The 15,422-nt window shown below is 48.8% G+C and overlaps 1 protein-coding gene across 1 annotated transcript; it reads left to right on the top strand.

Annotated features, from left to right (window-relative positions):
* The first annotated feature begins 11,515 nt into the window (after positions 1–11,515).
* LOC122418308 (uncharacterized) lies at positions 11,516–15,422 on the top strand. The gene is made up of 2 exons (XM_043432448.1): positions 11,516–11,647; positions 11,892–15,422. Exons 1-2 carry the CDS (start codon positions 11,516–11,518, stop codon positions 15,420–15,422), a joined length of 3,663 nt encoding a protein of 1,220 aa, XP_043288383.1.

Here is a 15,422-nt window from a genome sequence, read left to right as displayed (position 1 = left end):
GTTGGCAGGTCGTTTTTTTCTTGCAATGCTTGGCCAGGTGGTTAAAGCCCCAGCAATTGAAGCATCTCAGAATACTGACAAATTCAAAGACACGGCATTTTCTCCATCCAAGGTTCACTTTTTCCTTCTGTATTACTTTTTTATGTGTTTGGCCATCCGTTTCAATTATCATGCATCCGTCCCCTTCATCACTCTGTACATTTCTCTTTGTCGCTGTAGTTTTTTTTATAATTCTTATATGAGCATTTTCGAGCTCATTTTGCACTTTAATTGATTTTATTAACTCCTCATCTGTCAGTAGCATTTCGTCTTTATCGATACCGATTATTTTGATCTTCGGCTGTTTTCTCTTAGGGATGATAGTCTCGAACTTCTCCCCCATCTCCACGTGGACTTTTGTTTTAAGTTGTTCAACTTCTTTTTCGCTTTCACACCCTATTATTACAGAGCCATTGCTTCCTTTCGACAATCTTGATACTCCAATCGGAAGTGTTTTTATCTGGATTTTATCAATAACCGTGTTCTTTGTTAATTCACTTTCTTGCTGCTCTTTCGGTTTGACTATCAAGATGTTTTCTTTTTTGTTGTTTATTTTCATCGCATCAACATAGCTTTTTGGACCCGTGCTACCTTCGTTGTAGTTATTTCTATTAGGTGTCATCTCTACGAGTGTTACAATTGTTTTTTTAATATCTTCCATTTCTTTTTTAAGTTCTTCTATTTCTACTCTTATCGCCTCATTGACAATTTTTTTAATTTCCTTCTTGGTTATTCCTTCATCTTGAATATTTTTAACAATTCTCAGTATCTTCTCTATACTCTTCTCTACGCCTCGGTAATCTAACTCTGTTTCTTGTCCCTGTTGCTTTCCTTCCTGTATTTCCTTATATGCTGAATTATGTTCCGCTGATGCCGAGGGTTTATCATCCTTTTTACTTTTTCCTTCTTTCTCTTCATCCTTCTCACTCCTTCCCTTTGAACTTATGTCACTACTTGTACTGTCAGTCCTTGTTTTTTTACTTTTCTCTCTCATAACTTTTTCTTTTTTCCCATTGCATACCACAAGTTCATCGTCTGAATTGTAGACTTTATGCTTAAAAACGCAACCTGGGTGATAATTCTTCATACACGGCAGGCATCTTATCACCTCTGTATTTATTTCTTTTTTACAAGCTCTGCAGGTCCATTCATTATTTAACGACATTTTCTTACTTTATTAACTCTCCTTTATTATCGATCTATTACTCTCTACCATACCGATTCTGCAATGAGGTGTCTATCAGTAGTAATTACTTTCGCCGCGAAAGATGGCTCTATCTGTTGTTATTTGCCAAGGTTAGGAACTCGACAGATCACTGATATCGATCGATGATCCTATCCTTTCCATTTATAGTTTTACGTGGCAGAAAGTGGCGCTGATGTCGTAGCCGTCTGTAGTCAGCTGACTTTGACGTTCGATGTTGTGTGTGTCAATTTACTGTTATCACAAATGAAACAGAGTACTCACCGACACGAAAAACGCGGGTTGCGCTTGCGCAGTCGTACTGATCGTCTCACTGGTTTTCCTTTTTGCGTATGTCAACGAGATAATTTCCACTTTTCTTCTATCAAAATCCTGTTGTTCCGCCATCCAGACACGATTAAACTTATTTCCTACGGTGCAACATGTTTTATGGATAACTGAGTGTAAAAAGAATAACTCCCGTAGGCAAATTTCTTGTAGAATCGATCAATTTATGGAAGGTAGATGTGATATACGTCTGTACTTCTCGACAGAGAGAGAGGGAGAGAGAGAGAGGGCGAGATAGAGAGATAGAGTGAGGAAGGGAGAGAGGGAGGGAGGGAAGGAGGGAAAGAGAGAGATTGATTGATGTTTATTAGCTTTCCCAGCTATTTGTAGTACATTTGTTTACTATTTTGCTACATCTAGGTATTATTTTACTGTATAAGGGTGACTCGGAAAGACTTACTGTCCGGTGACACTCGACCTGAGACGATGTTGTGAGCAATTATACTTAAGCGTTTTTTTTAAAATTTGAGTCAGTTTTCAAATAGCGAGCAATAGAGTGTGAGTTTTTGGAGTCAATAAGAAGGTCGCTCGCTGCCATGATGGGCGACGCTTCAGTACCGTCTAACACAGGGGCTAAAACGGGGCTCACGCTTGCATTCAAAGAGGCAATGTCAGGCAATGCACTTTCCACAGCATAGCTTTTGTCATCCGCGTGACGTTAGCACAGTGTCACGAGTAATGGGAATGTATTGACCACACTTTTGACAGGAGGTTCAACGAAAACTTGAGACTGTCATTATCAGTTGGTGTTGTTATTTCAGGACCACCTGCGACTATCGACAAATGGTTTGACCGTTGGTCGATAAGTAAATTCTTATAGGTTGATATCAGGATTGTGCGATAATAATGAACGAGATATCGAGATAGAAACTTAATAATTTATCATATAGTTTTATAATATAATCATATAGTTTAATAATTAAACAACAATTAAAAACAATCAACACGTAAAATGAACTGTAATATTGAAGAAACACTTGAAAAAAAAACGATTCATCTGTTCGTGGACGTATCGTTGGTTTGCACCAAGCAGCCCGGTCGAGGGAACATGCATTCGAGTCGCGATTGGATGCAAAACCAAAACGGTAGATCTTTGGATCAATAACTTGAATGGAGGTGGTAACGCGGCTCTGAAGGATCATCGAAAAAACAACAAAAGGCCGCTCAAAACGACACCGGAAGAAGATGTTCAGCTGTTTGAAGCTGTAGAAGGAACTCCTTTCACAACAATTGCCGCAGCTGTAAATGAGACGGGCATTAAGCGTCAGCACCGCTGAATGTCGTTTGAAAAATGATGGACTCACTGCTCATTTTCCGGTAAACAAAACTCCACTAACGGAGGACCACCGTCGATAGTGACTGTTTTTCGCTTAGAATCATTTGTAGTGGTCGCCCGAATAGTGGGCTTGAGTCGTATGGTCGCAGGGGCTCGAGAATTTCAAGCAGACCCGGGCTATGTGGTTCTTCAACAATGGAGCCATTCAATTTCCGTTGAGTCTTGGTCGCGCATCTCCGCCGCTCAAGTGATGGCGCTAAGCATAATCCAGGAGGAACGAATTCCGGGGATTATGGAGAGTTCTGGAAAAACAACCCCCCACTACCCCCACCATAGTCCGTTTTCCCGTCGACCGGTATCCGTGCATTGAATGAATACACAATTGTACTGAGGTCATCTCAGAAGACGATTACATGATTCAATCAATGCCCGGATATCCAAATCATCGTCTAGCCAAGCAAAGCTCCGAATAAGGATCCACTTGAAAACTTGGGGAATAATAGTACTTGTGCTGTAAAACGAATTTTTTATATAATTAATTGCAAATTTCTTAATTTTGGGATAAATTGAAGCATGAAAAATTATGGAATGTAAAAGTAGGATAGAATTTAAAAATCGACCTCAATGCTTACAGGGGAATCTTAGTATGGGATCCACGATCCGTTGTTCTCGATGACACACTGCATTCGGTTTGGCATGGAATTGACGAGATTGAGGCAAAAGTTCGGCTTTGCCTCCATCTCATGCCAAACCCGATGCACGTGTGCCACGAGAGCATCCCGGTTTCGGTCTTCACCAGATTCCCACTCACGAACCATGACACCTATTGGGATATAGAAATTTTTATTAATCTACTATTTCTTCATTTATTCCGTATTATTGGAACCCGCAAGATACGCGCAAGAAAATCCCCCACCGAAGTAATCTGGTAAATCGAAGTGAATGCTGATATAACATACTCCACAAGTTTTCAATTGGGTTTAAATCCGGAGATTTACTGGGCCAATTGATGACGTTGACGTCCGGGTGCTCGTTGAACCATGCCGTCGTCTCCCGAGATGTGTGGACCGCAGCACGATCTTGCATAAATTCAATTCCTGGATACTGATCAATGGGAAAGCGAACTCTGGCGGCTGGCAGCATAACATTTTCCAGAACGTTGACATAATCCCCTGAATTCATCCTTGGTGGGATCTCGCATAGGGCCATCACTCCAGCCGCGGACATACATCCCCAAAACCCAACAGATATTCTTCCACTCCATTGTCTCTGGACCACATAGCGTTCGTCCACTTGAAATTCCCTCGCCCTCGGACGATAAACATGTCTTCGCCCATCATCCGAAGACTTGAACACCTATACAGGGCGTGGGAGGAAAGCATTAAGCAGCAGCTCAAAATGGAAATGAAGATAATCAGCGACTACAGGAAGGGCTTCGTGGTTAAATCAAAACTACTACTATTATTTTTCATTTTTTATGAATCATCTATATTATTTAACGATTCCATGCACGGTGTTACCTAAATAACAAACTTTTTCTCATAGTTATCTGCTGTCGGGTCTCTTTTCTACAGGTCGTTTCAGGAAAAATTATTGGTGTTAAATAACTAATTCATAAGTAGTGGGTTTGATTCAGAATAGGTAGTATATCGAAAAGAACTGGATTCGGGACGCAATTTCAAACAAAACTGCAAAAGCGCTTTTTTGTCGACGCATTAGTTTGCAAATGAGAAGCGATAGAATTAACATTTTTTGGACCAATGAGAATGTCGCTCACCGCCATGATGGGCGACGCTTCAGACGGGTGGGGCTCAAAAGTTCGAACGCCTAAAATAGCGAACAGGCATTCTGTATATCTATATATGCATATACAGGGTGATTTTGAATAGCATATAAACCCGTGACCAGCGTGTTCGGGACGCGATTTTGAACGAAACTGCAAAGGGATTTTTTTTTCAGAGCCATAGTTTTTAAATGGCAAGCATTAGAATTTGCGCTTTTTGAACCAATAGGAAGACCGCTTTCATCGATAATACGCGATGCCTCAGTTAGACTATACTCACACATCAAAGACGAAGAGTATTGTCTTTTGTTTGAAAGGCAACGTCTCGCGGTACACCTTCCACGCGCAAAGTTTTTGTCCTTCGTGTAGAGTCAGCATGGAAATTAATTGACGATACTGACGGCTGATGATCGGCTGATGTTTTTTTTTACCGTTGGCCGATAACTACTGCTTTATTATCGTTCAAGATGATAACGTAGGGTTGATTGAAATAAATCGTGACAGAAAAATTAGAACGATATAAGATTTTGTTCAGTATGAGAGGGGCCCTAAAACCAGGATGAAGGACGAAGACGAGAGCGAATACGTGAACGAAAACGAAGACGAGAACAACGACGAGGACGAGAATGTGGAGGAGGATGAAAACGAACGACGAATATGACGACGAGGATGGGGACGAAAACGAGAACGAGTACGAAGACGAAAACGGGAACGAGTACGAAGACGAAAACAGGAACGAATACGAAGACGAGTACGAGGACGAAAACGAGAACGAGAACGAGTACGATGACAAGAATGACGACGAGGACGAGAACGAACAACCAAAATAAACAACGAGAACGAGAACGAGTACGAAAACGAGAACGAGTACGAAGACGAGTACGAGGACGTGAACGAGTACGAAGACGAGAACGAGTACGAGGACGTGAACGAGTACGAAGACGAGAACGAGTACGAAGACGAGAACGAGTACGAAGACGAGAACGAGTACGAAGACGAGAACGAGTACGAAGACGAGAACGAGTACGAAGACGAGAACGAGTACGAAGACGAGAACGAGTACGAAGACGAGAACGAGTACGAAGACGAATACGAGGACGAGTACGAGGACGAAAACGGGAACGAGGACGAGTACGAGGACGAAAACGGGAACGAGTACTCGTCTTCGTACTCGTTCTCGTCCTCGTACTCGTTCTCGTTTTCGTCCTCGTACTCGTTCTCGTTTTCGTCCTCGTACTCGTATACGTACTCGTCTTCGTACTCGTTCTCATTTTCGTCCTCGTACTCGTCTACGTACTCGTTCTCGTCTCCGTACTCGTTCTCATCTTCGTACTCGTTGTCGTCATAATATTCGTCGTTCGTCTTCGTCCCCGTCCTCGTCGTTCGTTCTCGTCCTCGTCTTTGTTCTCATTTTCGTCCTCGTTCTTGTCGTCATATTCGTCGTTCGTTTTCATCCTCGTTCTCGTCTTTCGTTCTCGTCCTCGTCGTCTCCCCCGTTCCCATCGTCGTCGTGGTCCTCGTTCTCGTCTTCGTCCTCGTCGTCATTCTCGTCTTCGTTCTCGCCTCTGTTTTTGTTTCCGTCCTCGTCCTCGTCGTTGGTTTTCCTCCACATTTTCGTTGTTCGTTTTCGTCTTCGTACTCGTCCTCGTAATCGTTTTCGTTCTCGTTCTCGTACTCGTCGCTGGTTTTCGTCCGTATTTTCGTTGTTCGTTTTCATTTTCGTACTCGTCCTCGTCTTCGTACTCGTTCTCGTTTTCGTCCTCGTCTTCGTACTATTCCTAAGACGAAAACGAGAACGAGAACGAAAACGATTACGAGAACGAGTACGAAGACGAAAACGAGCAACGAAAATGCGGACGAAAACCAGCGACGAGTACGAGATCGAGAACGAAAACGATTACGAGGATGAGTACGAAAATGAAAACGAACAACGAAAATACGGACGAAATCCAGCGACGAGTACGAGAACGACAACGAAAACGATCACGAGAACGAGTACGAAGACGAAAACGAGCAACGAAAATGCGGACGAAAACCAGCGACGAGTACGAGATCGAGAACGAAAACGATTACGAGGATGAGTACGAAAATGAAAACGAACAACGAAAATACGGACGAAATCCAGCGACGAGTACGAGAACGACAACGAAAACGATTACGAGGATGAGTACGAAAATGAAAACGAACAACGAAAATACGGACGAAAACCAGCGACGAGTACGAGAACGAGAACGAAAACGATTGCGAGGACGAGTACGAAGACGAAAACGAGCAACGAAATAGCGGACGAAAACCAACGACGATGACGAGGACGACAACGAAAACGATTACGAGGATGAGTACGAAAATGAAAACGAACAACGAAAATACGGACGAAAACCAGCGACGAGTACGAGAACGAGAACGAAAACGATTGCGAGGACGAGTACGAAGACGAAAACGAGCAACGAAATAGCGGACGAAAACCAACGACGATGACGAGGACGGAAACAAAAACAGAGGCGAGAACGAAGACGAGAATGACGACGAGGACGGGGACGAAAACGAGAACGAGTACGAAGACGAGTACTCGTTCCCGTTTTCGTCCTCGTACTCGTCCTCGTAATCGATTTCGTTCTCGTTCTCGTCTTCGTCTTCGTACTCGTCCTCGTACTCGTTTTCGTTCTCATTCTCATACTCGTTGCTGGTTTTCGTCCGCATTTTCTTTTGCTCATTTTCGTCGCCGTTCTCGTCGTCATATTCGTCGTTCGTTTTCATCCCCGTTCTCGTCGTTCATTCTCGTCCTCGTATTCATCGTCGTCGTCATTCGCGACTTGGTTCTTGCCTCTATTTTTGTTTCCGTCCTCGTCCTCGTCGTTGGTTTTCCTCCGCATTTTCGTTGTTCGTTTTCGTCTTCGTTCTCGTCTTCGTACTCGTTCTCGTCCTCGTACTCGTTCTCGTCTTCGTACTCGTTCACGTCCTCGTACTCGTCTTCGTACTCGTTCTCGTTTTCGTACTCGTTCTCGTTCTCGTTGTTTATTTTGGTTGTTCGTTCTCGTCCTCGTCGTCATTCTTGTCATCGTACTCGTTCTCGTTCTCGTTTTCGTCCTCGTACTCGTCTTCGTATTCGTTCCTGTTTTCGTTTTCGTACTCGTTCCCGTTTTCGTCTTCGTACTTGTTCTCGTTTTCGTCCCCATCCTCGTCGTCATATTCGTCGTTCGTTTTCATCCTCCTCCACATTCTCGTCCTCGTCGTTGTTCTCGTCTTCGTTTTCGTTCACGTATTCGCTCTCGTCTTCGTCCTTCATCCTGGTTTTAGGGCCCCTCTCATACTGAACAAAATCTTATATCGTTCTAATTTTTCTGTCACGATTTATTTCAATCAACCCTACGTTATCATCTTGAACGATAATAAAGCAGTAGTTATCGGCCAATGGTAAAAAAAAAACATCAGCCGATCATCAGCCGTCAGTATCGTCAATTAATTTCCATGCTGACTCTACACGAAGGACAAAAGCTTTGCGCGTGGAAGGTGTACCGCGAGACGTTGCCTTTCAAACAAAAGACAATACTCTTCGTCTTTGATGTGTGAGTATAGTCTAACTGAGGCATCGCGTATTATCGATGAAAGCGGTCTTCCTATTGGTTCAAAAAGCGCAAATTCTAATGCTTGCCATTTAAAAACTATGGCTCTGAAAAAAAAATCCCTTTGCAGTTTCGTTCAAAATCGCGTCCCGAACACGCTGGTCACGGGTTTATATGCTATTCAAAATCACCCTGTATATGCATATATAGATATACAGAATGCCTGTTCGCTATTCTAGGCCTTCTAACTTTTGAGCCCCACCCCTTCAGACTCGTCCATTGTAGGGGCTAAGACGGGGCTCACGCTCGCATTTAGAGTTTAAACTTTTGTTTTTTCTTTTAAAAGCAACGTCAGACAATGCACTTTTTACGCGCAAAGCTTTTCTCATTCCAGTGAAGTGAGCATCGATCAATAGTGCTGGAATAGTGCAGATAAATATCAATATAATAAAGTTCGTGATTGGTGTCAGAACTGTCATGGCGCAAACTAACCGCATCGTATCTTTGTAAAATTATTGTGTCAGTGATTGTTCGGGAATTAACGAGGTTTCGGTGCCGGCGAGCGCTCTCGGGCTCGAGTGCTCGCCCCACCGCGGGCGTCGCTAGCTCGCGGGCTCGGGAATTCGGGAAACGTGAGACAATGGGCTTTTCGTGCTCTAGTTCTCACGCTCTCGCGGGGGGTCAGCACGTACTGGACAAACAATTCGGGTGTGGTCGACGCGACGTGTGGCGCATGCCCACGGCGCGTCTTCATCGATCTCCATATTGATTGGGTAGTCTAGATCCGGTCGTTCAGCGTGCTGACGTGCTTCTCGGTACAAGTTTCACTTTCGGCTAAATCTCTCCGGTAATTACGGTGTTTCACCAAAAATACCTCGCTTACTATCTTCAGGACATTCACGGGAACAAATTGGGCTACTCATTCGGACTTTTCTCTCATCGATTGCGGGTATTTCTCACGATAACTATCGGGCACGCGAAAGCACGCTTCGAGCGCTCCTCGTAGCTTCGTCGAACGAGCCTCGTTCGACGTTGACCGGCTCTTCTCACTCGGGTAGTCTGCATCGGTTCGGGTGTACTTTCATTCGTGGGCATACTGTCCACGTTACTCTGCGAGCAATAAAACCTCTTTACATTTTTTATCCCGTTACGCATTGTGTCATTTATTTTCTCCCCACCAACACCAGATCCTTCACGCAACATTTTGGTCCTTCGAGCCGGATCTGGTGGGTGGCACAGTGCAACCAGTGATACAGAGTGTGTGAAGTGGTTTTTTTTTTGAGTGGGCTCGTTCGGGACTTTGGAACTTTTCATCGGGAGTTGGACATTTTTCATCGGGTCTCGGCGCGTCGCAGTGGGCTCCACGTGCGTCGCTCACACGGCGGCCATCTTGAGACGCTCTCGCTCACGGGTACCGGCGTTCGACTCGGGCTCTCAACCGCTTCGTCAACCATACTGGTGAGTCTCGTACGATTTTTTTGGGTCACGCGGAAAAATTCAAGTGCGCTTCCGTTGAATTGCGGGGAACGTTGTTCGGGGCACGATAATTCGGGTTTTCGAGCTCATTCTAAACGAACAGTGCCGGGTGTTCGGGCTCAACGGAGAGCGTCACATTACCGGGACTTGAATTTTCGATCGCGGCGCTCCGTTGCGCGAGTTTACGGTGCTCGTAGTGACTTTTCGCGGTTTCCTCGGCCTGCACGGTGCATTTTTTCGGGACATTTTCGCGGGCATTGTGCGGGTATTCATACGAGTGTTCGGGTTTCTCCGTATTTCAGCCGGGTTCAACGGGAGTGACTCGGGATGTCCGACAGCGAAGTCCACATCGGGAAGGTGGAGGAGGGAGGCGATTCGGGAGCGTCACCCGGTATACCATCGACGGTATCGCTAGCTCCCCCCCCTCCAGCGGGCACCACTCGGCGGGAACGGTCTCCGGGCGCGGAGTCGCAGGGCAAACGGGGCTCGTCACGCGACAACTCACCGGGAAATTCGGGCAAACGGCCGTCGGGCTCGGCCGCTCTCCGGGCAGCGACTCAAGCGGCGCGGATACGGCTGTTGGGAGCCATATTCGAACGGGTTTGCGCCGTGGACGTCGAGAATACTTCCGTGGCCCAGCTCGACGGGTTCCTCTCAAACGCCAAGGACCTTTGGGGTAAATTCAGCCTCATGCACGACTCCATACTGGAGAACAGCACGGACGACTTCCTCCAGGATGAATACTTCACGGAGGACGCGTACTCTCGGGCCTTTACGCTCTTTGGCGACATCACCGGGCAGGTGGCAGTGCTGAAGGACGGGATTCAGCATCGCGATCGGGAACGGGCGGGATCACCCTCACTCGATACGAGCGTGGCAACGGGAGACAGGTCATACCTGCCAAAAATCGAGCTACCGTCATTTTCCGGGGAGTATACTCAGTGGATACCGTTTCGGGATCTCTTCACTTCGCTCGTCATCAATAATCGGGCTCTCTCAGATGTCGAGCGGATGCATCATTTACGGGCGTCGACCACGGGGGAAGCCGCGAAGCTGATCGCGAGCATGGCGATCGAAGCGGACTCCTTCTCAACGGCCTGGGAGACTCTTACAGAGCGCTACCAGAACGATCGGGTTTTGGTCACTTCTCATCTCGACACGCTCTTCAAAACGGCGGTGATCGCTCCTCGCTCTGCACGGGATCTCCACGCGCTCGTACACAGCGTCACCGAGTCATACAACTCACTTCGGGTATTGGGCGCTCCTATAGAGCACTGGGACTGGGTGCTGGTTTATCTCATTGCCAGGCGTCTCGACCCTGGGACTCGGGAGGCGTGGGAGCTCCGGACCGGGCAATCTAAAGTTCCCCCGTCATTCACGTCACTACGGGAATTCCTGGGTAATCGAGCTCGTGCATTGGAGGGAGCGGGCGTCGGGACCATCTCCACCCCAAAATCGGGCCCGGGCAAGGAGAGCACACAGAGGAATACTTCCTCTCGCGTGCATGCAGCCACGTCGGGTAGCGGGACAACCTCGCAAGCTTGTGCCTTCTGCCAGGAGAAGCACTACGTCGCCGTGTGCTCCAAGTTCAGGCAGTTGTCTCCAGAGGCGCGTCGGGGCGAAGTACAGAGACTCAAACTGTGCTTCAACTGCTTGGGCCGGCACAACGTCAACGCGTGCAACATCGCTACGCGATGCAAGGAGTGTGGGCGCAAACACCACACGATGATTCATACCGGGTGGTCCAAATACGGGGATGCAGCCAAGGGTACGGGAGCCCCCTCAACATCGGGCGGCCAGCAGGCCAACTCTGGGGACGCAGGCGCGTCAACATCGGGTACTTCTCAATGAGATACGGCGGCATTGACTTGCGCGATTACGGGAAGTGCACGACCAGCGGTGCTCTTGGCGACGAGCCAGGCGCTTCTCATCACCAACTTCGGAGCTGCTCATCGGGTACGAATGCTGCTGGACTCGGGGTCCGAGTTGTCCCTCATCTCTGACAAACTTGTTCAGCGGCTCAAACTTCGTCGGGAATCTTCCTCTATTTCAATCATCGGGATCGGCGGGATTTCATCGGGTCACACTCGCGGGATGGTCTCATGCACACTTCGCTCAATTCACACCACAGATTCTCTCTTAATAAAAGCATTTATTATCCCCAAGTTAATGCCAACTCTGCCTTCATTCTCTATTGCGCACCCCCACTGGCCTCATTTACAGGGTATTCCTCTAGCGGATCCAGATTTCTCAGTTCCGGATGCGGTGGATCTCATACTGGGCGCAGATGCATACGGGAAACTGGTGCGTTCTCAAATTCGACGCGGGTCTCCTGAGGAACCCATCGCACAAAATACGATATTCGGGTGGGCAATATTCGGGCCCTGCAACGAAGCTCACAATTCGTCGGGTTGGGTACAGCATGCCGCTGTCGATCACGGGTTTCAGGCTCTCCAGGACCTCCTCGCGCAATTCTGGGTGCAAGAGGAGGTGCCAGTGCAGTTCGGATCGGATCTCACACCGGAAGAGCAAGAATGTGAGGCTCACTTCGTTGCTACACATTCTCGGGACAATTCGGGTCGATATATCGTTCGGTTGCCTCTTCGGTCGTCCGCAATCCAGCTCGGTCAGTCGTTTCATACGGCGCACGCTTGCCTCAATCGGCTCGTACGAAAGCTCGACCGGGACTCTCACTACAAGGGACTTTACGACACATTTCTCGGGGAGTACGAGTCCCTCGGTCACATGTCGCGGGTGCGGGACGACGAAGTCGGTCGGGATCGGGTCTATTATCTCCCTCATCACGGGGTCTTGACGACAAAACTTCGGGTAGTGTTCAACGGGTCGTGTAACACGGATTCCGGGACCTCATTAAACGATCTCATGCACACGGGCGCCAAATTACAACGGGACATTTCGGATGTTCTCCTCTGGGCACGGCGCCACCGATTCATTTTCGCGACTGACATAGTCAAAATGTTTCGGCAAATTCGGGTTCATCGGGACGATTGGGATTTACAGCGAATTCTTTGGGTGGATGAAAACGGGAACACGGCTCATTATCACCTGACTACAGTCACCTACGGGACACGGTCAGCTCCGTTTCTCGCGGTACGGGTGCTGCTCCAACTGGTAGCAGACGAAGGGGAGAAATATCCGGCCGCAGTCGCTCCTCTTACAATGGGGCGATATGTGGACGATATTTACGGGGGGGCTGACCAAATTTCGGAACTTCTCACCCAGGCGCGACATCTCATCGGGATTTGCACGGCGGGCGGCTTCCCGCTGGCAAAATGGCAGAGCAACAGTCCGGCTTTACTCACAAATCTGGGGTTCGGGTCGAGTCCAGAGGATTCACGCTCATTCGACGAGTGCGAAACAAAAGTTCTCGGGCTCGCATGGTTTCCGGGGCCGGACGTCTTCAAATTCACCTCACTTCCGTACACGGGCGGGCAAAGCATCACCAAACGGGTCATACTCTCGGAAATTGCTCAGATCTACGATCCTCTCGGGTTCCTCTCACCGGTGGTCATTCGGGCAAAAATCCTTCTACAACGGTTGTGGCTGGAAAAACTCGCTTGGGACGACCCCGTATCCACGGAGGTCGGAAAATCATGGGTCACATTCCGTCACGATCTGGCTCACCTCGGGAACATCGCGGTTCCGCGGTGGCTCAACATGACCTCGGATTCCACCGTCGGGATTCACGGGTTCTCTGACGCCTCACAGTTGGCAATGGGTGCGGTCGTGTACGTTCGGGTTACGGGTCCGGGAAAGAGCACCAGAACCGCGCTGGTCTGCTCGAAAACGAAAGTCGCGCCGATCAAACGGCTCACCATTCCGCGGTTAGAGCTCGCCGCCGCGTTATTGGTCGCCAAACTCGCGAAATACGTTCGGGATACGTTGCAACTCCGGGATTCGCGGGTATATCTGTGGACGGACTCCACAGTCACGCTTACATGGGTCACCTCTCATCCTTCACGATGGAAGGATTTCGTTCGGAATCGGGTATCCTCAATTCAAGAGCTCATTCCTCAGGGTCAATGGAGATTCATTCCCGGGCGGGACAATCCGGCGGATTGTGCTTCACGGGGACTAACCGTCTCTCAGCTCGAGCAATTTCAATTATGGTGGAACGGGCCACACTGGTTAGTCAAATCATCCTCACATTGGCCAACTCATTTCACCGGGACGGCAGATTCAGCGGCGCTCGAAGAGCGGCCAGGTCTTACGCTCACTGTCTCAACGCAACCCTCACCGGTCTTCGACCTCATTCATCGGTATTCCTCCCTCACCAGGCTGTTGAGAATTACTTCATTACTTTTCAAGGCGCTTACAAACCTGAAAGGTGCGGGTCAGGATTCATCGGGCTCACTCCTCACACCGGGAGACCTGGAACACTCACAACAATACTGGGTCAAGGCAATTCAAGGGGCCTACTTCGCGACGGAGCTCAAGATTCTCTCGGCGGGTCAAACGCTTCCGAAGTCGCATCCATTCACACGGCTTACGGCGTTTATTGATTTTCACGGGACCATACGGGTGGGGGGACGGTTGAAGCTCTCAGCCTTACAACCTGAGAGCAAACATTCAGCCATCCTCCCGCGGGACTCACCACTCACGCGTCTACTCATCTCGGACGCTCACACGCGCACGCTACACGGGGGGACGCAGGCAACTCTGGCGTTTCTGCGCCAGCGGTACTGGATAATCGGAGGTCGGGCCCCGGTTCGTTCCTTCATACTGCGATGCGTGCATTGCGCGCGCCTTCGGGCGCATCGGGCACAGCAGCTCATGGGCCAGCTGCCTTCAACACGGGTCACTCCAGCACGGGCTTTCTTATTCACCGGCGTTGATTACGCCGGGCCAGTCTCTCTCAGGAGCTGGCGGGGACGCGGGCACAAGACTTACAAAGGCTGGCTGTGCATTTTCGTCTGCTTCACCACTTCGGCGATGCATCTCGAGGTCGTAACTGACGCCACCACTGACACATTCATCGCTGCATTCCGCCGTTTCACCGGGAGACGGGGTCACGTGCATACACTGTACAGTGACTGCGGAAAGAATTTTCAAGGCGCGGATGCAGAGCTACGGAGACTTTTCAACGGCGGGACTCGTGAATCGCAACAGCTGGCGCAGTTACTGACCAACGACGGGACAAAGTGGGTTTTCAACCCCCCGGGCGCACCTCATATGGGCGGGAAATGGGAAGCAGCGGTGAAATTGGTCAAGTTTCACCTTCGGCGGACGCTTCGGGAGACCAGCCTCACGTTCGAAGAACTTACAACTCTTCTTACGCAAATCGAGGCTGCGCTCAACTCACGACCGCTGCAACCACTCTCGGAAGATCCGGACGATCTCTCCGTACTCACCCCCGGGCACTTCCTCATCGGGGACGCACTCACGGCTATACCTGAGCCATCACTTCGGGATGTGAACCTCACTCGGCTGGCACGGTGGCAACTCATCCAGGAACGGGTCCAATACTGTTGGGAGCATTGGTCATCGGGTTATCTCCAGCAGCAGCAATCCATCTCCAAATGGCATCACCCCTCTCACCAAATCCGGGTTGGTACAATGGTGCTGCTGACTGACGAGAGTCTACCTCCGCTCAAATGGCCACTGGCACGGGTGGTCGAGGTTCATCCGGGACCGGACGGGCTCATTCGGGTCGTCACCATTAAGACGGCGACCACGACACTCAAGAGGCCGATCGCCAAACTAGCGGTCCTGCCAATTCATCCGGGAGATTAA

Source organism: Venturia canescens, chromosome 11 (genome assembly GCF_019457755.1).
Source record: "Venturia canescens isolate UGA chromosome 11, ASM1945775v1, whole genome shotgun sequence".
In the NCBI taxonomy this organism is placed as follows: Eukaryota; Metazoa; Arthropoda; class Insecta; order Hymenoptera; family Ichneumonidae; genus Venturia; species Venturia canescens.
This window is presented reverse-complemented; position numbering and strand designations above follow the sequence as displayed.